The 25,409-nt window shown below is 44.7% G+C and overlaps 1 protein-coding gene across 6 annotated transcripts in view; it reads right to left on the bottom strand.

The window, feature by feature from the left end:
• The window catches only part of FLT3LG (fms related receptor tyrosine kinase 3 ligand), a 222,231-nt gene that overhangs the window by 9,693 nt on the left and 187,129 nt on the right, over window positions 1–25,409 (bottom strand). For 2 of the 6 annotated variants that reach the window (XM_040433060.1, XM_040433087.1), the window contains one exon: window positions 5,719–6,729. The exons of 1 other annotated variant lie outside the window; for it this stretch is intronic. Coding sequence is in view for 3 of the 5 variants with exons in the window: in XM_040433087.1 (XP_040289021.1) it covers window positions 6,718–6,729 (12 nt within the window). In the remaining 2 variants the exon portion in view is untranslated. Of the gene's footprint in view, window positions 1–5,718; window positions 6,730–13,128; window positions 13,762–14,617; window positions 14,710–25,409 lie in introns of those variants that run through there. 3 more of the 6 variants (XM_040433067.1, XM_040433094.1, XM_040433079.1) reach the window with 3 other exon arrangements.

Here is a 25,409-nt window from a genome sequence, read left to right as displayed (position 1 = left end):
AGGTCATTCATTAATGGGGATGAGTGGATCCATGGATGTTCGGGTTTGCCGGGTTCGGCCGAACTTCGGGTCAAAGTTTGGGTTCGGGACCCGAACTTGACCGGAACTCGAACCCGAACCCCATTGAAGTCAATGGGGACCCGAACTTTGGTGCACTAAAATGGCTGTAAAATAGTCAAAGTAAGGGTTAGAGGGCTGCAAAAGAAAGTAAATCGGGGTAAGAGCAGGACAATTGCCCTGTGGGATAGGGAAATGACTAAAAATAACATAGAATAGAATTTTTAAAAAAAAAAATAATCTTGAACTATGAAGCAGAGGTCAAAGTAGAGTAGGAGGTTGAGGAGGCGGTGTAGGTGGAAACGGCAGTGGAGGAGAAGGAGATAGCCAAGTCTGTTTTTTTTTTACCTTTATTTATTTATTTTTTATAAATTTGGGAAGGCCCCAAAACATTAGGAAATGGAAAAGAGAACGCAAAGAGAAAGTGTGCTGGAGTATAACAATGGCTGGGTGCGGCCGGTATACTTGTCTATTCAGCACAAGGTACGGACAAGTCCTGTGGGATCCATTCCTGGTTCATTTTAATAAACGTGAGCTTGTCCACGTTGGCTGTAGACAGGCGGTTGTGCTCTTCTGTGATCACCCCCCCTGCCGTGCTAAACACACGTTCGGACAATACACTGGCCGCAAGGCAAGCCAGCACCTCCAAGGCGTAAAGGGCAAGTTCAGGCCATGTGCCTAATTTGGAGACCCAGAAGTTGAATGGGGCAGACCTATCAGTCAGTACGTGTAGGCGTGTGCACATGTACTGTTCCACCATGTTGCTGAAATGCTGCCTCCTGCTAAGACGTTCCGTATCGGCTAGTGGTGCTGGTTGTGGCGTGCTGACAAAGCTTTTCCATGTTTCGGCCATGCTAAGCCTCCCTTCTGAGGTGCTGGCGGTGCCTCAGCTGCGTTGGCGACTTCTTCCTCCTCCTCTGCCTTCATCTTGTGCTTCCACTGAGCCCCCGCTGTCAGCTGGGAATGCCACCAGCAGCGCGTTTTTTCAAGGAGACATATAAGTGGGATAGTAATAATGGCACTGGCCATGTTGGTGGAGTACTCGAAACATCGCAACACGATGCTGCGGTATTATCTCCGTCCTGAAAAGGCAAAAAGACTGAACTGAAGACATCCTGAACGGATTGCTCTTCATTCAGAATGCATTAGGAAAAGACTGATCAGTTATTTTCTGGTATTGAGCCCCTAGGATGGAACTCAATGCCAGAAAAGAATAACGCTAGTGTGAAAGTACCCTTATCCTGGCAGATCTGTTTACTTTCTCTCCTTGTTTTGTTGAATACATAACTTTATTGATACACAATCCTGGCTGCACTGCACAGTGATGAGTCATAGGCTGGCCACGTCCCCACATCCATGCACATCTGTATCTAATCCTAACATGTATGTGTGCGATACTTCCTGCTGAAGTGTGTATCTAATCCCATCTTCTATGATACAGCCTGCTGAGCTGTGTATCTAATCCCATTTTGTATTATACAGCCTGCTGAGCTGTGTATCTAATCCCATTTTGTATTATACAGCCTGCTGAGCTGTGTATCTTATTCCATTTTGTACGATACAGCCTAATGAGCTGTGTATCTAATCCCATCTTCTATAATACAGCCTGCTGAGCTGTGTATCTAATTCAATTTTGTACGATACAGCCTAATGAGCTGTGTATCTAATCCCATCTTCTATAATACAGCCTGCTGAGCTGTGTATCTAATCCCATTTTGTATGATACAGCCTGCTGAGCTGTCTATCTAAACCCTTATGCACACGACCGTATCCATTTATCCGCTAAATAAGGATACTGTCCGTGTGCGACCCGCATTTTTTTTGCAGTCCCATTGATTTCTATGGATTTCAGGTCTGCATTATGAGGACCAGAAAAGGACATGTTCTTTTTTTTTTTCAGAAATGATATACGGATGTGGAAAACACATGGACTTCATCAGTGTGCTTTCCACATCCATATATCAGTACAGCAAAAGATAGAACATGTCTTATTCTGGTCCTCATAATGCAGATCTAAAACCCATAGAACTCAATGGCTCTGGAAAAAAATGCACATCTCACATAGGCAGTATCCTTATTTAGCAGATCTGCTACTTGGAGAAAGCAGAACAGATACGGTCCTGTGCATGAGGCCTAATTTTATCTTTTTTGGTCCTGACTGCTGAAGGGTTTTTCTTGGGCCAACATGTGTGATACACGTGAGATAAGACCATGATCAGCGTGGGAAACACGGTCCGCGTGTAGCCACATCTCCCAGGCCGCACTCTCCTGACCGAACTGACCATATGACAGTAATGTATGATACAGCCAGTCTCTTATCTGGTCAGGGGAGCTGAGGTTGGCCTGGAAATTGTGGCTGACACATGGACTGAGACATGGATTCCTGGGTCGATCACAGTAGTTTGCATGATTCCTATCACTCATACTGAGCTGCCATAACAGTATCATCCACAGTGCCCCCATAACAGTTACATCCACAGTGTCCCCATAACAGTGAAATCCACAGGCCCCCATAACAGTGACATCCACAGGCCCCCATAACAGTGACATTCACAGATTCCCCCATAACAGTGACGTCCACAGTTCCCCCATAACAGTGACATCCACAGTGCACCCATAACAGTGACATCTAGAGCACCCCGTAACAGTGTCACTGTTATGGGGACACTCTAGATGTTATCTACAGTTCCCCACAACAGTGTCATCCACAGTGACCCCATAACAGTGACATCCACAGTGCACCCATAACAGTGACATCTAGAGCACCCCGTAACAGTGTCACTGTTATGGGGACACTCTAGATGTTATCTACAGTTCCCCACAACAGTGTCATCCACAGTGACCCCATAACAGTGACATCCAAAGATCCCCATAACAGTGACATCCACAGATCCCCTATAACAGTGACATCCACAGGCCCCCATAACAGTGACACCCACAGATCCCCCAAAACAGTGACATCCACAGTGCCCTCATAACAGTGACATCCACAGTGCCCCCATAACAGTGACATCCACAGATTCCCCCATAACAGTGACATTCACAGATTCCCCCATAACAGTGACATTCACAGATTCCCCCATAACAGTGACATTCACAGATTCCCCCATAACAGTGACATCCACAGTTCCCCCATAACAGTGACATCCACAGTGCACCCATAACAGTGACATCTAGAGCACCCCGTAACAGTGTCACTGTTATGGGGACACTCTAGATGTTATCTACAGTTCCCCATAACAGTGTTATCCACAGTGTCCCCATAACAGTGACATCCACAGATCCCCCATAACAGTGACATCCACATGGCCCCATAACAGTGACATCTAGAGCACCCCCATAACAGTGTCACTGTTATGGGAGCACTGTGGAAATCATTGTTATGGGGTCACTCTAGGATTTATCTACAGTTCCCCACAACAGTGTCATCCACAGTGTCCCCATAACAGTGACATCCACAGATCACCCATAACAGTGACATCCACAGGGCCCCATAACAGTGACATCCACAGTGCCCCCATAACAGTGACATCCACAGTGCACCCATAACAGTGACATCCACAGTGCACCCATAACAGTGACATCCACAGTGCCCCCATAACAGTGACATCTAGAGCACCCCCATAACAGTGTCACTGTTATGGGAGCACTGTGAATATCACTGCTATGGGGTCACTCTAGATGTTATCTACAGTTCCCCACAACAGTGCCATCTACATTCCTCTACAACAGTGGCATCCACAGTGCCCCCATGTGCCATCCACAGTTCCCCTAATGACATCCACTGTGCCCCCAAAGTGCCATCCACAGTGCCCATGTGCCATCAATGGTGCCCCTAATGACATCCACAGTGCCCCATGTGCCATACACAGTGCCCACAAAGTGCCCTTGTGCCATCCATAGTGCCCCTAATGAAATCCACAGTGCCCCCAAAGTGCCATCCACAGTGCCCACAAGGGCACCCATGTGCCATCCACATTGCCCACAAGGGCACCCATGTGCCATCCTAAGTGCCCCCCATGTGCCATCCACAGCTCCCCCAATGACCTCCACAGCATAGCGATCAGCCTCTGTGGCTGATCGCTATGCTGTCACTCATGTACAGCGCTGTACATGAGTCAGTACAGCTTCACATAGAAGCCTGTACACTCAGAAGATGGCTGGCGGTCCCGGCGAATGCGCAGTGCATGTTTGTAAGGAGCCGGAGCAGAGATACCGGCGCATGAGCACTGTAATTGTGCGTACTGCGCCTGCGTTGGTGAAGAAGACGGAGGCTGGCGCTTCAACTTGCAGGAGGCGGTGACGTCATTAGAGACGTTCCGTCGCCTGCTCAAGACAGGAAGAGAAGGGCGGAAGACAAGGAGACGGACTTTGCCTGGAAGAACAGAAAAGCCATCTGGAGGGACCACGTGACCGGGAGGCAGATCTCAAGAACGGCTGCACTGTGGAAGGTAAGTATGTTAGCAATAATCTTTCCTCCACAGGTTAGATTTTTAAAGCCAAAAAAAGGTTAAGCCCGGAGAACCCCTTTAACTATATTAATTTCCCTATCACGGATGCAGTGCAAGGTGTACCTCACACCAAAAATGGGTATATGTCACCCACCGAACTAACAGACAGATTCATTATTATATTTCTGTTTCAGGAGTGCAAAGATGGTGCATTGCACCCATAAAAAATAGCTATAGGTCACCCACAGAATTAACAGCCAGATTAATTATTATATTTCTGTGTCAGGGGTGCAAAGCTGGTGTATTGCACCCACAAAAAAAACACTGTCCCTGACTTCAGCTGCCTGCTTCATGTCCCTGCACTACTCAGAGCTGATGGGCAGTGCTACACGTGATCCAGTTGTATAGAGGTTAGGTCACATGATGCACTGGCCAATCACAGCAATGCCATTACTAGGCATGGCTGTGATGGCTTCTAAGTGCCCACAGCTTAAAAGCTTGTTGATTGGCTGCCCTGCAGCCTTTCAACAAGCTTTATTAAATGCCCGAACACCGAACTCGAACCCAAACTTTTGCTGCAAAGTTCGAGTTCGGGTCCGGGTACCCGAACTCGCAAAGTTCGGTACGGACCCGAACTTTGCAGTTCGGGTTCGCTCAACACTAGTCATTAATATCCGATCGGTGAGGGTCCGACATCCTGCAGCCCCACGGATCAGCTGTACCCTGCAGCCTGTGACACAGGAAATAGCACTGTGAATGGAACAGGAAGCACAGCTCAATTCAAAGTGTATCGTGCCAGGTAACTGCAGCTAAGCTCCCATTCACTTTAGTAGGACCTGGGCTGCAGCAACCCAGCAGGGCCTCTATATTTTAAATGGAGCTGTGCGTCCTGCTTCATTGAAATTGTTAGTTACAGCACTAGATCAGTGGGAGTGTTGTACCCTCACCCATCAGATATTGATTAGCTATCCTAACCATAGGTCGTCAGTATCGGGAGCCTGGAAAACCTAATTAAAGCCTAGGCCAGGATAAAACTTTGGAGAAATCAAATATGTGAATGGTAACCATAGAAAAACCATGTTTTCTCTGAATCATCTGCCCCCAAAACACCACAGATTCTACAATTGGTATACAGTATATATACCAAACGAGAAAATCCATATCAAATAATATACCATAAACCTTAAAATTGTTAATTTTCCTTATATACCTCTTCTAGAATTTACACCTCATAGATTCTAGAGTCAGAGTTGGGTTCCAGTCTGGATTTTGTTAGTCCTTGCCAAATAAATAGTGTTTTCGCTTCTTTCAACAGCTTTGCTCATGAGATTTTTTATACCGAAAGACAGTGCGACCATGACTATAATTTAGAAGCTGCACACACCGCTAAAGCTACCTGCCACGCTTTGCTGAAGCAGTGTCTCCATTAGGGTGGTAACATGGACCAATTGTTAACTTTTGATTTAGATAGCCCATTCCGAATACGTTTATTCCACTTCCTGCTCATCCACCTAGAAATTTCAGTCTGAAAATACTGAACTGTATACAGAATATTTTTTACTGTTATGAAGAATATGGATTTTCATAACAATCTCCATAAGAAGGTGTTCTTCATTTTTGATTCGGCAAAACTTTAGAAGCTTTCATGGCTCACATGGACAAATGTGAATGAGTACTAGAACAAACCTGAAGAACGCTAGCACTATATACAGTAATTGGAGAATGGTAGTCAACAGCCATGTATCAACTTTTGCTCAATACATAAAGAAGAGTCAAGGTTTAGTTCATCTTTTTGGTTGGTCTCAGGTTTGGCACATATATTCCAATTACTATGTCTCACATTGCCACAAAAAATTCCCAAAAATAAAGAAGAAAGTACTGAGACCAAGATGTATGGTTTTGTTTCCGTCTTTAACCGTTTGAAAGTTTGAGATTATTTTTGCCTCTTTTTGTGCATCATATTCAGGTTGCTCATTTGTTTTGCTGTGCTAAAGACAAGTCTTGAGAGTCTTCTCTTTTACCAGTGCAATAGCAACAGGATGGATGCATGGTTTGAGTGTATGGCTTGCATGGCTGGACTACATGTATATGGTTTGCAGATTAATACTGTTTCACAATATAACAGATGCTCAAGAAAAAAGTCCACTGCTAAAAATCCATAATGCCCCATATAGTCCAGGTGTGGACATTGATGAGAATGCAGATGATGTTAAATAACAACCTAAAGATAAAGACATAGAAACCACAGGTTAATATTGCTAGCACAACCAAACTGTGTAAACACATAGGCTCACATTTATCCAATGAGGCATCATTTTAGACAACTCAAATCTCAACTAAGTTGTGATCAGGGGTATCATTAAAGGGGTTGTCCCACAAAAAAATATTCTACAGTTTTCAAACCAGCACCTGGATCTGAATCTGAATACTTTTGTAAATGCATGTAATTAAATATTTAAGACATCTACAGAGCTATTAAAAAAAAATATGTATCTCCATATTACCCCCTGCTGATTGCTTTTTCTTATTTCTCTGTCCGGCTCAATGAAATGGCCGCACATGCTCAGTTTGTCCTTTAACTGCTTCCTCAGCTGTGATAGGATGAGAGCTCAAGAAGAAAGACACACCCCCTGGGAAAAGATACTCCCCTAAATCTAGCAGAGCAATGAATGGGGGGATCTCTGGATCCATGTGCTATACCCCTTTAAGCCCTTTAGATCTGGGGCTTCTGCACCAGATCATAAGCTTATTGCCCTGGAACTAGCTAGATGAAGAGGCTGTAGGCAATATTTGTTCATACTGGTATTTCAGTGGCTTTCTAAGCAGCTCCTCAGCAATCCCATGTTGCGCAGTGTACAGCTCAGCTCATTGTACCGACGGCTGTTCTGTTCATTAGCACACAGCGCTTTGCCTGTATGCTGCTGCTGACATGTGTATATATACAGTGGCGTAGCGTGGGGGGAAGGGGGCGAGGGGGGCCGCTGCGCCGGTCGCCAAATTGTAGGGGGCGCCAGGCAGCAGGCAGTATATTGAGGGTGATGGAAGCCTATGGCTCCCATCCCCTCCGTTCTGCCTCATAAGCTTCAGGCCAGGCCTGAAGCCTATGAAGCAGTAGAATAGCGCAGGAAATCGTGATTACATCACCGTGACCTCCTGCGCCGTGTCTCGCGAGATGGCGTGATGACGCGGCGCAAGAGGGCACGGTGATGTGCTCCTGACCGCCCCGAGCAAAGGCTGCAAGAGGCGATAAAGACAGGTGAGTATATATTTATTTTTTATGTAAGTACTAGGGGCCAAACTGGGGGAACTATGGAGGTGGGGGCAGAATGGGGGCCATTACATATTATACAGAGGGGCCAATATCCAGTTTTTACCTTCTCCATGCCACATACTGATGACTCTTCCACTTGTTATCATGTACCTCCAGGTAATGTCTGGATGGGGGATGAAGCTCATATTTTCTCCCAATATTGTATATGTGTTCCCTTATATGTTCCTGTAGTGGTCTTTTTGTTCTGCATATGTATATATATATATATATATATATATATATATATATATATATATATATAGAAGGAAACGGACAGCACTTCCAATAGAAAACCGTGATTTATTCAGCCCAAGTGGCACAGTGAGGCAACGTTTTGGCTCAGACACAGAGCCTTTCTCAAGCATAAACCATAAGTGCAATACAGAGTATAAATAGACAACCATGATTAAGGGGTGGAGCAATCAATCAACATTATCATTACAATATAAATATAATAGAAATAGTGAATACAATGTGAAATAACATGATGCAGTGTATTACAATGATTATAAAAAGCATGATTGCATGTGGATTACAAAAATTTATAATAATAAAGTGCAAACAATGAATAGAATCCATAAATGACACCAATACATATCAGCTGCCGTGTATCATGATAATTAGATTAAAATATGAACAGGTGGAGCAAAGGATAAGATCAATAACATACCACACAGAACATCGTAAATCCACATGCGGTCAATGCCCAAACTCGGTGTGTAACAACTAGCAATGCGCAAGCGCCAGGTTGCGTCTCGACTGTGTGATCTCATGCCGTATCTGGGGTGGACCTATCACGCATCTCCTCCCCATTCGAACGCGGCCAGACCGGAAGCTGCTACCAATGTTTCAGCGCGCATGCCCACATCAAGCCGAGTCGGGAAGCGCCATATTGGATATTGGCGAAGTTGTCCCAAGTTGTAATACTATTATAATATCAGCTAGCAGGAAGCAAATATAGGAGGTGGACACTCCTTTTCAAGGGTGTACATCATCCTAATAATTGGGCATGCAATATGAGCCCGAACGGCACTGCCGTGCCAATCGCGCATCTAGGCACCGCCCCATACACGCCTCCTATCCCAGCCAAGAACAGGGTTCTCCTGACAACTATGGGATACAATATAAAAAATATACATCAAGGCTCAACCTGGACAATGGCACTGATAACAATAACACAATTGTACTAGACAAGCATGGGATAACGATGTTCATCCATAAAGTATGCTAATGTCTTCTCCATATTACTCCACATCTTTCATCGGAAATACTATACAGGGAGTGCAGAATTATTAGGCAAGTTGTATTTTTGAGGATTAATTTTATTATTGAACAACAACCATGTTCTCAATGAACCCAAAAAACTCATTAATATCAAAGCTGAATATTTTTGGAAATAGTTTTTAGTTTGTTTTTAGTCTTAGCTATTTTAGGGGGATATCTGTGTGTGCAGGTGACTATTACTGTGCATAATTATTAGGCAACTTAACAAAAAACAAATTTATACCCATTTCAATTATTTATTTTTACCAGTGAAACCAATATAACATCTCAACATTCACAAATATACATTTCTGACATTCAAAAACAAAACAAAAACAAATCAGTGACCAATATAGCCACCTTTCTTTGCAAGGACACTCAAAAGCCTGCCATCCATGGATTCTGTCAGTGTTTTGATCTGTTCACCATCAACATTGCGTGCAGCAGCAACCACAGCCTCCCAGACACTGTTCAGAGAGGTGTACTGTTTTCCCTCCTTGTAAATCTCACATTTGATGATGGACCATAGGTTCTCAATGGGGTTCAGATCAGGTGAACAAGGAGGCCATGTCATTAGATTTTCTTCTTTTATACCCTTTCTTGCCAGCCACGCTGTGGAGTACTTGGACGCGTGTGATGGAGCATTGTCCTGCATGAAAATCATGTTTTTCTTGAAGGATGCAGACTTCTTCCTGTACCACTGCTTGAAGAAGGTGTCTTCCAGAAACTGGCAGTAGGACTGGGAGTTGAGCTTGACTCCATCCTCAACCCGAAAAGGCCCCACCAGCTCATCTTTGATGATACCAGCCCAAACCAGTACTCCACCTCCACCTTGCTGGCGTCTGAGTCGGACTGGAGCTCTCTGCCCTTTACCAATCCAGCCACGGGCCCATCCATCTGGCCCATTAAGACTTACTCTCATTTCATCAGTCCATAAAACCTTAGAAAAATCAGTCTTGAGATATTTCTTGGCCCAGTCTTGACGTTTCAGCTTGTGTGTCTTGTTCAGTGGTGGTCGTCTTTCAGCCTTTCTTACCTTGGCCATGTCTCTGAGTATTGCACACCTTGTGCTTTTGGGCACTCCAGTGATGTTGCAGCTCTGAAATATGGCCAAACTGGTGGCAAGTGGCATCTTGGCAGCTGCACGCTTGACTTTTCTCAGTTCATGGGCAGTTATTTTGCGCCTTGGTTTTTCCACACGCTTCTTGCGACCCTGTTGACTATTTTGAATGAAACGCTTGATTGTTCGATGATCACGCTTCAGAAGCTTTGCAATTTTAAGAGTGCTGCATCCCTCTGCAAGATATCTCACTATTTTTGACTTTTCTGAGCCTGTCAAGTCCTTCTTTTGACCCATTTTGCCAAAGGAAAGGAAGTTGCCTAATAATTATGCACACCTAATATAGGGTGTTGATGTCATTAGACCACACCCCTTCTCATTACAGAGATGCACATCACCTAATATGCTTAATTGGTAGTAGGCTTTCGAGCCTATACAGCTTGGAGTAAGACAACATGCATAAAGAGGATGATGTGGTCAAAATACTCATTTGCCTAATAATTCTGCACGCAGTGTAAGAGAAAGAGAATAGAATCATCAAAAACTTATATGATCACTTATGTTTAAGTTATGTTTTTACATTATGAGGCAAACCAATCCCTTAAGATAATACCCCTGGATTGTAATCAATATTCAAACCATCGGGTCTCAAAGTATTCAATGCATGTATCCAAAACAATTCCTTCTTTTTTAAAAGCAAAATTCTATTCCCTCCACGTCTGGGTAAAGGAATATGGTCAATAATCCAACATTTTAATTGTTTCTCTGAGTGATTTAATTAAAAAAAATGTTTGGGAATGGGCAAATCCTGGCGTTTCTTCCTAATAGTGGATCGATAGTTGTTTAAACGGGTTTTCAGATCTGTTGATGTCTCACCCACATACAATAATTTGCACGGGCAGCTTAAGACATATATCACAAAGTTAGAATTACATGTGAGGTAAAAAGGAATAGAATACCTCACATCAGTGATTGGATGTCCAAAAGCTTTGCCCTTGCAAATATGTTTACAATTGACACAGCTGAGACATGGGAAGCATCCCAGACTCCGCTGGGTCAAAGTGCCCTGTACTGATCTAGGACCAGGACCAATATCAGCTCTCACCAGCTGGTCACGCGAATTCCTAGATCTCCGATAGGAGAACAAAGGAGGGCACCTGAATTCCGGAATTTGATTCAAGCAACCTCCCAAAATACCCCAATGTTTCCTGATGATCCGGTTGACTTCATTGCTATGCTCAGTATATCGTGAGATAAATGGAATCCTATGATGGGATCCTTTTACATCCTTTCTCATCAATGTATCGTGTCTGTCAATAGCATGTACCTTGTCAATTTGAGACTGTAATAATCTAGGAGGATACCCCCTTTGTTTAAAATTGTCAACAACCATAACTTCATGTCATCAAGAACATCAGGGTTGGAAACGATCCTTTTGGCTCTCAGAAATTGGGAGAATGGGAGATGTTTGACTATGTTACGTGGGTGTCCACTGTCAAAATGCAGGAGGTTTTTTTTATCTGTCGGTTTAGTAAATAAATACGTATGCAATTGTCCCTCATGATACCTGACCGTGGTATCCAAAAATTGGATCTCAGTTTCCGAGTGTACAAGGGTGAATTGCAACTCCTTGTTAACACTATTCAAGTAGCACTGAAAATCCAATAGTTCGGAGCAGTCCCCAGTCCAGATAAGGAAGATGTCGTCGTTGTATCTCCACTACCTCAGTATCCTGCTGCGGTGGTGGGATACATGGACGACATCTTCCTCAAAACATCTCATGAATATATTGGCGTATGTAGGTGCTACGTTAGACCCCATAGCCACACCCCTTATTTGTAGAATACATCCTGAAAAAGAAAATAGTTCTGCCTCAGAATAATATTGAGGAGATCTATAATAAAATCACACGCTTGTGCAGTAAGGGACGACATGTCTAACATACGTCTAACCGCCATGATACCAAGGTCATGGTCGATCGAAGTATATAATGACGCCACGTCAAAGGAAGCTAGATGTATTGAATGTATGTCAGTGAGGTCAATGTTGTCCAACTTACACAGAAAATCAGTAGTATCCTGAATATATGATTCCGCACCACACGCAAAATTACGCAGGATTTTATCCAGAAAGATGGAGATATTACTGAAAATAGACTCAGAGCCCGATACAATGGGGCGACCCGGAGGGTCAATCAAAGATTTATGCACTTTTGGAAGCACGTATAACATTGGTGTGACCGGATGGTTCACTGTGCAAAATTCAACAAGATCACGGTCAATGATGCCAGCCAGGACTGCGTGAGTTAAACATTTATTTATCAATCTAGCGATTAGGATCAATCTGGAGTGCTAAATATACGTCCGTATCATCAAGTTGTCGTCTGATCTCTGCAATATATTTGGAGGTATCCAAGACGACAACTGCACCCCCCTTATCCGCAGGTTTCACAGTAAGGATGGGATCATTTCTCAATTGTTCAATGACCTCAATCTCCAGCCGTGTCAGATTAGGATTTTTAAATTCACTCCCACCACATAGTGTTTTATAGTGTGATAATTCAGATCTGACCGCAGTCATGTAGGCATCAATGGCAGGTTCATTAATTACAGGAGAGAAATTACTCTTAAGAGACAGACTGAGACCGCCCAATGTGAGCTCACTCAATTGGGCTGTACTAGACCGTGTCTTATTGTAAAACCAAGCTTTGAGTTTAATGCTGCGAAAAAAAGCTGACAAATCTATATCTAAATCAAACCAATTAAGTGAAGTTGATGGACAAAATGTCAATCCCTTATTCAAGACACTTACTTGTGCAGGGGTAAGAATCTTGGATGACAGATTGATAACAGTAATTTCCCCTTTGGCATCTGGGGTTTGCCGGCCTGGGCGCAAATTTTTTGTAGGTTCTTCGATGTCTGCGGCCACCCGTCTGGTGCGGCCTCTTTTTTTGTGCTGGTTGTTGGGTCTGCTCCCTAAAAAAGAAGACTATTCCATTCCTGGTGTCTGTACATTCCTTTTTTTCTTCCTATCTGTCAGATTTGAGGTGCCATTTTCAAACTGCCATGAATAAATTGAGCCTCTTTTATAGTCATCCAGATCCCTGGTCCATATGGAACGTTTACCTTCTTCAAGCTCAGCCTTAAATTTCGACACATATAGTGCTATGTTGTCTGTGAAAAGAGTAAGTTCATCTGGGGACATAGAGGTCTGCAACGCCCGTTCAATTTCCCCCATCTCAACCGCTGTAGAAGATAGTTCCTCTTGTATGTATTGCACATTCAAGAGAATAAAGTCCAGAGAATATCTGTTGGAGAGAACTTCAAGTTTTTTGCAATAAACAGAATTGTTGAAAAACAAATTTGGTCTGAGATGTGATCTCATGCCCCGTGGTATCCTTTGGGCCTTGTAATATTCACCCAAGGTGGTCATATGTAGGCCCAATGAGGCCGTCTTTTTGGATAAAAACTCAAATTTTTTCTTTAATTCTTTCACTGATGGGGTATTTAAAAAGGTGGCATCTCCCCCAATGCCCCGCATAATATGTTCTGCTTCCTCCTGTGAGTAGGTGGAGCCACGTGGAAATTCTGTATCCATAGTCAAAAAGGTATTATGAACCGCTAAGGGTAGCAAAGAAAAATTGTGCTAAGCCAAACAAGTAAAAATACAAAAAGAAAAAATATGGCAGCACTAATTCACAAAAATAGTCACGGGTGCTATGTCCCAGGGTGTAACTTCTTACCCAGAAATATAGAAGGAAACGGACAGCACTTCCAATAGAAAACCGTGATTTATTCCGCCCAAGTGGCATAGTGAGGCAACGTTTCGGCTCGGACACGGTTTTCTATTGGAAGTGCTGTCCGTTTCCTTCTATATTTCTGGGTAAGAAGTTACACCCTGGGACATAGCACCCGTTTTTGAATTGGTGCTGCCATATTTTTTCTTTTTATATATACATATATATACACACAGTATATATATATATATTTTATTTATTTATTTTTTCACATGGGCAGGTTATTCTGTATATCACACTTTTACTGTAGCATGCGATATGTTTTATTGTGTGTTTAAAGGAACCTTTTTTGCAGTTCCTAAATAAACGCATGAATTGCGAAGAGGGTGGGGTGGGGGGGGGGGAATGAGATGGAAAAGCTTCCTGGAGGAAATAAACAATAATGATTTTTTTCTTGGAATTCACCAACATATAGTAGAACAGAGATGAACTTCCTGGATCTAACCATTTTTATAGAAGACCGTAAATTACACACTAAAGCCTCATGCACACGTCCGTGGAACACGGACCGTGAGATACCAGCCTGGATTCCTGCTGAGTGCAGGAGCGCACGGCGTCATTGGTTGCTATGACACCGTGCACCCGCTGCTGTACAGTAATACACTCGTATAGATAATATGAGAGAACACATATACAATATTGAGAGAAAATATGAGGGTCATCCCCTATCCAGATATTACCTGGAGGTACACGATAGCAAGTGGAAGAGTCATCAGTATGTGGCATGGAGAAGGTGAAAACTGGAAGGAGAGGAGGTGATTTAAGAAAATACCTGTCACAAGATGAGACAAGATGGATTTTCAATTTGAATAGCCTTTCCCCCACTGGACTAAAAACCCAAAAATGTATTAACGCTACCACACATTTAAGTACCAACATTACATCTTTATAGAAGTCATAACTACATAATTGTAAATATAAAAATTTGCAGGAGATGTTGAGATGTGGAACAATACCCCCACAGCAAGAGGATACAGTGGTTAGGTTGTCATAACTTGAAAATACCAACAACATTACATATATGCCATAAAGATTTATAAAAGAAAGCTCATCAATAGCTTATAAAAAACATAACATATAAATAGCGAAGTGGAGCTATTCGCATTTGACAACTGAAATAGTGTTCTGTCTCCCTAACTTAAAGACTGCTTTGCAATAACCTGATCTGAATAACCCAGACCCAAAAGGATTCCTAAGGAGAAGCACAGGCAAGAGGACTTTATCCCTGAGGAAGAAAGGCGATCCTTTAGAAATGCGTCTGATTTTTGGTCCACAACAGCTCCTGTAGCTGTAAGCAGTGGCGTACCGCCAATAGAGGCAGGGTACGCCACTGCTATGGGGCCCGCAGCACCGGAGCGCTCGGAAGGCCCCGCCCCCTGCAACTGTGCTCACTGCAGGCTCAGAGGCGGTCTGCCCACTTATAATTGGCTCCCAGCGCCGCCGATAATACACGCCCCCCCCCCCGGTCTGACTTCTCATTGACTGTGCGCTCCCTAGGACCCATCCCCTCGGCTCGTGCGTCTGCACTGCTTCACATACTGGGCCAATCAGCATTAGCAGTGTGTTAAGATCCTGCTGCTGATTGGCCCAGCCAGTGCAGGCAGCAGACGCGCACCCAGCATGGAAGAACTTTAGAGTGAGTTGTGCTGCCCACCCGCCGGCCTCGACAGACGCCAGTGCCACCCAAAACAGTCATCTCACAGCCAGTCCGGACCTGTGCCACTGCCAGCCCGTCCACACAGTAGGACTGCCCCAGCCACTATCTTTACAACCGGGATCATTAATGAAAAAAATGTCTGTACTAATAACAGTCTCTCTTAGCACTGGCGTAACTAGAAATAACTGGGCAGTGGGCCCCACAGGAAATTTTTGAATGGCCCCCCCCCCCCCAGCTGTTTGGCACCTCTGACCGGCAGAGACACTTGACTTCTTCCCTAATACAGTCCAAATTCTAATTATCGTCCAAAAGACAAGTCATGGAAATATATGTATACTGTAGTATGATATTTTGACAGTAAAGGTAAGAATAAAGGTCTTCTGGTTAGTACAGTATACTTTCTATATTTCCATGACTTGTCTATTGGACGATAATTGGACTGTATTAGGGAAGTCAAGTGTCTCTGCTGGTCAGAGGTGCCGGACAGCTGGGAGGGGGGCAATTCAAAAATTTCCTGTGGGGCCCGTTCAAAAATTTCCTGTGGGGCCCAGTCATTTCTAATTACGCTAGTGCTAATAGAGACTGTATAAAACGTTCCAGTTCTTCATGTATAGGACTTTCTCAGGGCAGCAGCAAGCAGAGTTCCTGTGGGGGTGGGCGGTACTGTAGGCTCATAGAGGACTCAGGAATGTGCCCGCCCCCCCTCACCCCCCCATGAACTCTGCTTGCTGTTAAAGGGAACCTGTCACCTCAAAAACACAAATAAAACCGCCAGCATTAGTCGTCCCCAGTCTGTTCATAATTAGAAATGAGCAAATTTCATATTTTAAAATTCGTTCACACTTCGTTTAGTGGTAAATAGTGAATTGCATTATGGATTCCGTTACCATGGACCATAATGCAATTCCATGACGGAATGCATAACTGAATGCCTTTATAGGCAGCTTTATAGGCATTCCATTATTCATTCTGTCATAATAGAAGTCTAGGGCCTGCATAACGGATCCGTCCGGTTTGCGTTATGCTGGAGTCCTCAGTAGGTCATGTATACATTTCTTTATTGGCAAATGGGGATGTGGCAGGGGAGGAGCCAGGGCAGGAGGTGGGATGGGCCAAGGTAGTGGGTGGGGTTAGGGGGCCCAATTCAGATTCTTGCTATGGGACCCAATGATTTCTATGTACGCCCCTGGCTGTAAGCCAGCGTGATGTCACCGGCGCTCTGATTTGGAGCACAAGCTTTTTTGAATAGGAAACGTGCTGCCGGCTGGGGCACGTTTTCCAACTACACAGCCTGACTGCTTCTACCGGACTGGAGGATCGGGACAACTATCAAGTATTCACCACTACACATCAACATCACGGACTCTCCTCTATAAGTACAGGTAGGAGTGACGGTGTCACATGTAGATACTAAAAACAGATGTTGTAGAATCTTGCTTCTAGTCATGGCATTTAAATTGTGGTAAAGCAGAAAACCACTACCACTTTCAACTACACTTTTACAAAATGTTGTGAGACAAATATTTCATCAGGCACTATTTTGGAGTAAAATGGACCATAACATGGTGCATTTAATACACTGATAAATATAGGTTTCTAGAGTTATGTAAAAACTAGAATTCAACAATTACTGTATATACGTAGTGAAGTATAAAATATATTAGCAGGTCTAGATACTTATATTGGCCACCACAGTCATGTTTAAGCCCTTAATGACTGCCGATACACCTTTTACGGTGGTCATTAAGGAGCTTTATTCTTGGCCACTGCCTAGTTTAAGGCACTGCATGGATCTCTCTTGCGGCAAACAGCAGGATATCAGTTCTTGTATGACAGCTAACCTCTTGCACTAATGGCCCAAATCGGCAGAAGTGCCAATCCTGGCTGTTTATCCCCTTAGATACAGCCAGGGCCGTCTTTACCAAGGGGCAAAAGGGGCAGATGCCCCGGGCCCAGTTGCTCCTGGGGGGCCCAAGGCAGCTGCCTCTTGAGTCCTGCTAGCCACTGCCCCGGGTGTCAGGCTGTCAGCTGTGATCTAGGACCTTAGCTGTGATCTAGGACCTTAGATGACATCATCACCCTGTGACCAGTAACCTAGCATTATTACTGGTCACATGGCTATGAGGTCATTAAGGTCCTATCAGGAGTGTTGCAGGAGAAGTTTGCCTTAACTGTGGAGCTTTTTTTGTGAAGATTACATCAGAAAAAGGTGACAGGGGCTAATACTGTGGGGGGCCTATATACTGTGGGGGGGGGGGGCTGTATACTGTGGGGGGGGGGCCTGTATACTGTGGGGGGCCTGTATAATGTGGGGGGGCCTGTATAGTGTGGGGGGCTGTATAGTGTGAGGGGCTGTATACTGTGGGTGCTGTATATTGTGGAGTGCTATACTGCTGTACTGTATACTGTGGGGGGCTGTATACTGTATACTGTGGGTGCTGTATAGTGTGGAGTGCTATACTGCTGTACTGTATAGTGTGGGGGGCTGTATAGTGTGGGGTGCTGTATCGTGTATAGTTTGGGGTGCTGTATACGGTGAGGTGCTATACTGCTCTACTGTATACTGTGAGGTGTTGTATACTGTGGACTGCTATACTGCTCTACTATATATTGTGGGGTACTGTATAGTGTGGGGTGCTATACTGCATACTGTGTGGTGCTGTATACTATAGGGTGCTATACTGCATACTGTGGGTTGCTGTATACTATAGGGTGCTATACTGCATACTGTGGGGTGCTGGGGTGCACTGTAACACTAGGGTGAGCCAAGCCCTGGTCTCCTTCCTGCAGAGCGGTGCCCACTTCCAGCCTGAGCCCAGCTGCCCAGAGCACTGATCCTGAGCCACTGGAGTCTTCAGAACTGGAAGTATTTACAGTCATTCACTGTACTCTACCAGATGTGTGGATTTTTTGTGTGTGTTGTGGTGGAGGGCGTGATTGCCTGCTAAGGTGTGGGAAGGCGGGATCCAGGGGGCCCAAGTAAATTTTTGCCCAGGGTCCAATCAATATTAAAGACGGCCCTGGATGCAGCAGTCAATAGTGAAGACCCCCAGGTCTGCCATATGTGTATGCCTATTAGGCTGTGCCTAATGGACTGCCTGTGAGTATTCTACTGACAGCATATTACACTCTACTACTTAGGTAGTACAGCGTATTATGGAAGCAATCAAAGGTTTGCAAGTCAAAGTCCCCTTGTGGGACTAAAGCCTCATGCACACGTCCGTGAAACACGGACCATGTGATACCGGCCTGGATTCCTGCTAGATCATACTAGTGTATTTCTGTACTGCGACGGTAGCAGGAAGCGCACGGCGTCATAGCAACCAATGTCGCTGTGCGCTCCTGCACTCAGAAGAAGGCCGGTATCACACGGTCCGTGTTTCACGGACATGTGCATGAGGCCTAATAAGTGGAAAATCAAGAAATAAAGTTTTAAAAAGTCTTAAAAAATTGGCAAAATTTATAATGTAAAATGGCAATGGCGGTTATTGCTGTTTTTTGTATTCCTTCACAGAAAGAGTTAATAAAATTCAACAAATGATTATGTGTGCCCTAATATGGTGTTATTAAAAACTTGTCCCCAAAAAAACAATCCCTCATATGGGTACATCAATGGAAAAAAAAAATTAAATTATCTCCTGAATTGTAAAGATCAAAAAATGAAAAATAAAATGCTACCATGCAAAGATGTGTTTCCATGGAAACAGAATAAAGACTAAAGCCACTTTCACATGATCAGTATGTGATCAGTATTTTTCATCATTATTTGTAAGCCAAAACCAAGAGTGGGTCCAAACACAGAAGAGGCACAAACTTTTCCATTATAATTTTTCTCTATAGGTTCCAGTTCTGGTTCTGGCTTCGGGTTCAGGCCTCATGCCCGCAAACAGAAAGTCCACAATATACTGGCATCGGCAGTCTGCGCTCCGTATCACGGATGCAGACCTATTCAATTGAAAAAGTCCGCAATCCAGGTGATACGGTGCGGAATGGAGGCACGGATCGGAAGCAAACAGAAGTACTACGCAGTGCTTCCAGGTGTTTTCTGTCTGCCTCCGCACCGCAAAAAAGAAGCGCATGTACTTCTTTTTTGTGGTGTGCACCATTGGATGCGGATCCCGGACCCCATTCAAGTGACGCGGGCACACGGCTCCTGTGCATTGCAGACCACAATTTGCAGTCTGCAGCGCAGGCATGGCTGGCACATGTTCGTGTGCATGACGCTTTACAGAGTTTTTTGAAGGAGGTTTTGAGGAGGATTTTCCTGCAGGTTTTTCAGCCAAAGCCAAAAGTGGATTCAGCAGGAAGGAGAAGTACGAGTCCTTCCTTTATATTTCTGATTCATTTGAAACCACTTCTGGCTTTGGCTGAAAAACCTGCAGGAAACTGTGCCTCAAAACCTCCTCCAAAAAAACTCCATGTCAACCTAACCTTATTCTGTGTAAGGCTACTTTCACACTGGTGTTAGGATAGGCTGTTTTGGCAGGGGAACAGCCTTACCAGATCCGTACTAATGTTTGCACATGTGTGCTACCAGAAGTCAGCCCCGGCCCCATTTACTATAACGGGGATGGCCCAGAGATGCGGCCGCAGCACGGCAAACATGCCGAGAGGCGGCCGGACAGAAACGCAGCCAGTGTGAAAAAACCTAATCTGAGCCTGCATATGTACCATATAACATACATACATTCAGTAAGCAAACAGTAAAGACAGGCAGATGACAATGTGACTGCAGTCTTATTTTGCTGATGTCACCAGGCATCAAACCACCAAAACGGTGGATGTGTGTCAAGCAGTGATTTTGTATATGTTGAATTTTTCACACTATTCCATTAACATCTAGTAATTTATAAAAGTGCTATGTCTTCGGGCACAGATTCCAGGTAACATTTATATCACAAAAAAGACTAAGGCCAAGTTCACACATCAGTTATTTCCATCAGTTATTGTGAGGCCTCCACAGAGATAAGGTGTAAGGGAAAGATCTGTACCTGTTCTGTGCTTTTGACCCGCACCTGGTTTTGCCTCACAATAACTGACGGAAATAACTGACATAATACTGGCCATGTGTTTACTACCATTTTCTTTTTCCCTTCAAAACAAACATCCTGTCCTTGTCCACAAAACAGATAATTATAGGACACGTTCTATATTTGTTTTGCAGGACTACGCCACTGTTCTGTCCCAGCACAGGGAGATTAATTTCAGTATCATTACAGATCACATCTGTTGTATTTCTGTAGTTATTAGTTAGGTTATAGCACCATCTAGCGGTCTTAAAAATGTACTACACTTTGTTGGTCTGTTAATAAAGATTATTGTATTGTTGGGAGGTGCAAAGCATTGTGGGAGTGTAGTGCATTCTGGGAAAGAGAAGCCCAGTTTCCATGTTACAGGACATCAGCAGAGATGTCTCCTGCATATCTTCTTCTTAAACTCCACCATCCTTTTGCATGCATATCTGGTGAGGCTTCTATCTTTGTTTCAGGGACATTATGTATGCAGTGCTGTTTAGCTAGGTATAAGTGTTACTTAGGTAAAAAGGTTGTAACTGTTAGATGCTAGACATGCAATCCATGTAAAGGCAGCCATTTTCGACATGTGCCCAGTGTTAATGTAATGTTATAATACATGCTGTTCTATGCTTTCTGCTGATACATGTTATGCTTTATACTTATACAAGTTTTTGTATTCTTATAGTTTTACCAATCAATTGAGCAATCTCAAATACTCCTGTTTTGCCAATAAACAAGTTACACTACAGAGAACAGTCCTCTTATTTGGAAGACAGGAATGGTTTATACTAAATGATAGACTGCACACTGTGTGAACGTGTATGAAGACAGAACAGTAAAACAGATGCTAGTCATCAACGATAGTGGAGCCGCCACCACACACGCGGTCCTGCATATAAGATTGCAGTGGTTGCCATACAGTCACAAGAAGTAAAAGTGCAGCCCCAAGCAAGTACAGCACGATCCAGACCACGTCCTTTCCTACATAGACCGAGTCCGCACAGAGACATTAAGCAGTCAGTAAAAGGCACACAATGTCACCTAGCCAGGCATCATCATACAGGACCAGATCAGAAGCAAGTTGCTCTAGCAAGTCCTCAATAAGAGAAAAGGCTGCTCTCGTCCGTGCACAAGCTGAGGTTGCAAGAGTAAGGTCTTCCTTTGCTGCACAAGAGATGCAACTAAAGAAAGAGAGAGCACGCCTACAAGCGTCAAAGGAAAAAGAGAGAGCACGCATGCAAGCGTCACTGGAAGAAGAGACAGCATGCCTGCAAGCGTCAAAGGAAGAAGAGACAGCACGCCTGCAAGTGCCAAAAGGAAAAGAGGGAGCATGCCTACAAGCGTCAATGGAAGAAGAGACAGCATACCTGCAAGCGTCACTGAAAAAACTCGTCACAGAGAAAGAGGCGGCAGCCGCAGCAGCCAAAGCCGAGTTCCTAGAAGCCTTGGAGTTCCCCGGATCTGAAAAACACAGCCAAGTACTTGGGCTAGATGTAGATGAATGAGATACAACACAGTGTGTCTCAGAATACATCCATCAGTATCCCAAGACAGAAGATGACTGTGATCCAGTATATCAGCCAGCTTATACAAAGTGCCAAAGATCCTACCTTGAACCACAGTACCTCCAGCAGGACGGTATGCGACAATACGATGCTTACCACAACTACCGCCCTACAGATCAGAAGCTACAACCTTCGCTTCGATTTAAAGGGACACCCTTCGCGTCAGAACGGTATTATACAGACTTTCCTAAGCCAGAAACCCCTAAAAGGTATGGTGATACACCACACATGCAGAATAACAACAACACTCCGGGTAGTATTGGCGCTAACCATGCCGCCATGGATTTCGCTAAGTTCTTTGCTAAACATGAGCTGGTTACCAAAGGACTTATAAAGTTAACCGATCGCCCCGAGAACTACAAGGCATGGCAAGCCTCCTTCCAAAACGCCATAAGAGACTTAGATCTTTCCTATAGTGAGGAGTTAGATCTCTTGGTAAAGTGGCTTGTAAGCGAATCTGCTGAACACGCCAAAAGAATCGGAGACATTTACATAAAATATCCTGGAAAAGGCCTAAAGATGGTGTGGGAAAGACTTTATAAGTGTTATGGGTCAATAGAAGCTATAGAAAATGCTTTATTTAAGAGAATTGATCATTTTCCCAGAATAGTGGGTAGGGGTCACCAGAAGCTCAGGGAACTCAGCGACTTGTTAATAAAGGCACAGGTTGCTCAAGCAGAAGGAGATCTGCCAGGGCTAGCAATCCTGGACACCGCCAGAGGTGTCAACCCGATTGTCCAAAAACTCCCTTATAACCTACAGGAGAAGTGGATTGCTTATGGTTTTTATTATAAACAGGTTCACAATGTACTATTTCCCCCCTTTGTGGTGCTTGTAGACTTTGTTACTCAACAGGCAAGGATCAGAAACTATCCCAGTTTTGACTTTACATTGTCATGTCCCACTACCCCTGGTGTTAAACCTCAAAAAACACCAGTGGCAGTCCACAAATCTAACGTTGCCTCCACAGGTTCTCCTTACAGGCCGTTTAAGTCTTCCCAAGAAGAGAACAAACTCAAAGATCTTACCAAAGAATGCCCCCTGCACAAGAAACCACATCCTCTACTAAAATGCAGAGCCTTCAGGAGAAGTCATTAGAGGACTGCAAAGAATTCCTCAAAGAAAACATCTGCTTCAGGTGCTGCGCTACAACATCGCACTTCACCAGGAACTGTAATGTCAGTGTGATATGCACAGAATGCGGTAGCACAGAACAGAACACGGGTTTACACCCTGGACCACCCCATGCAGAGAAGCATGACGGGAAAAAGATAGACACTGACGAAGACACCACAGTAGTCACTTCTCACTGTACTGAGATCTGTAAAGGACTCGCAGGAGGGAAGTCCTGCTCAAAAATCTGCCTTGTCAGAGTTTATCCGGTAAGCCACCGAGATAAGACGATCAAGGTACAGTTGTGTTCAAAATAATAGCAGTCAGGCATCACTAACCTGATCAATCACTGTTTTTGGTAGAAATTATATTTCTACATGGCAAATAATTTACTAGCAGGTTTAATAGAGTAATAGGAATCCAACAGACCCAACAGTCATGACATGCATGCTGCTGATGCTCTGTAATGCATGCTGCTGCTGCTCTGTAATTCTATCACTTATTGAAAGGGGCATGTTCAAAATAATAGCAGTGTGGAGTTTAATGAGTAAGGTCATTCATTCTTTGAAAAACAGGTGGCAATTATTGTCCTTTATTTAAGGAAGGAAGGCAGCAAATGTTGTACATGCTGGTTACAGTGCATTTCTCTCTGAAATTCTGAGAAATATGGGTCGTTCCAGACATTGTTCAGAAGAACAGCGTACCTTGCAGGGGTGTGGAAATCATATCGCCCGACGCCCAGGACATGCAGTTCCGGGCGCCGGGCAGGTAGTTTGTTCAGTAGCTTAGCCCTGCTGCGGGCAAGTAGCAGGGCTAAGATGGCTTTGTTTACTGGAGCAATGGATCGGCGACGAGCTGGGCGTGGAGAGGCGTTCCCATGGTGATGGGGACGCTTGAAGTTAAAATATACCATCGGATTGGAGAAAACTCTGATCCGATAGTATATTCTAAACCCGAGGTGTTCCCATGGTAATGGGGACCCACCTCTGACAGGGCGCTGCCATCCGCGGCACCTGAGGGGTTAATTGTGCGGACGGCAGCTCCCTGTCAGAGGTTGGGTGCCGGGAATGTTTCTACAATGTTTGTATTGGTGGGCAGTGTGCCCCCCCCCTCCCCGGTATTAAAATCATTTGTGGGCAGTGCGCCTTCCCCCCCCCCTTCCCCCTTCCCAGTATTAAAATCATTGGTGGGCAGTGCGCCCTCCCCCCTCTCCCCGCTACTCAGCAGCATTATATTTACATGCGCTGTGGCTGCCCGGCACTCCTTCTTGTAACTCACAGGTCTGTGCGGCGCATTTCTATAAGCATAAGCAATGCGCCGCACAGACCTGTGAGTTACAAGAAGAAGGAGAGCCGGGCGGCCACAGCGCATGAAAGTATAATGCTGCTGAGTAACTGACCATGGCATACAGAACTTCAGTAGCGTCCTGGCTGCCATGGTAACCGATCGAAGCCCCAGAATTACACTGCTGGGTCTCCGATCTGAACTGTCACTGCCACCAATGAGGGGGGGGGAAGGGAGGGCGCTCTTCACCGGGTTCACTTAATATTAGCGGTGACCGAGCAGTGGGCGTAGAGCAGTGATGCAGCCGTAGTGACGGAGCGGGGGGAAGAAGAAATGACAGAGCTGGAGGGGTGGAGCAATGAAAGGTTCTGTCACGTTTCTGGCTCGGGGGGAGGAGCAGTGACAGAGCCGTTACAGAGCCAGGGGCATTGATAGAACTCTCAACTCTGCCAGCATCCCTCAAAGGACCCCCTTTCTGCAGGTGTTGTCAAACTGGGAAGGTGAGGGGGGTACTTTCCATGCCACATCAGCAGCTAATTTGCCTAAACCACCTAGAGGTACGGGTAGTAATCTGCTAAGAACAAGACTGTGCACTAAACTAATTGCTGTGATCACATTAAGGCCTCGTTCACACCAGGCAGTGCGTTCTGGCCTGATTCTGTCCAGAATGCACTGTACCGCATTGTGGCCGGCTAACTATATTGTGGGGCAGGAGAGGGCGTAGTGATCTGTTGAAGTGATTGGCACCATAACCATGCCCAACGGCTGCAATGCGATCGGCTGCACAGGATCGCAAGGCACATTATGCCTGTGGTCCAGTCCAAACAAAATGCTGCAA

This window comes from Bufo bufo, chromosome 1 (assembly GCF_905171765.1).
Source record: "Bufo bufo chromosome 1, aBufBuf1.1, whole genome shotgun sequence".
Taxonomy (NCBI): domain Eukaryota; kingdom Metazoa; phylum Chordata; class Amphibia; order Anura; family Bufonidae; genus Bufo; species Bufo bufo.
This window is presented reverse-complemented; position numbering and strand designations above follow the sequence as displayed.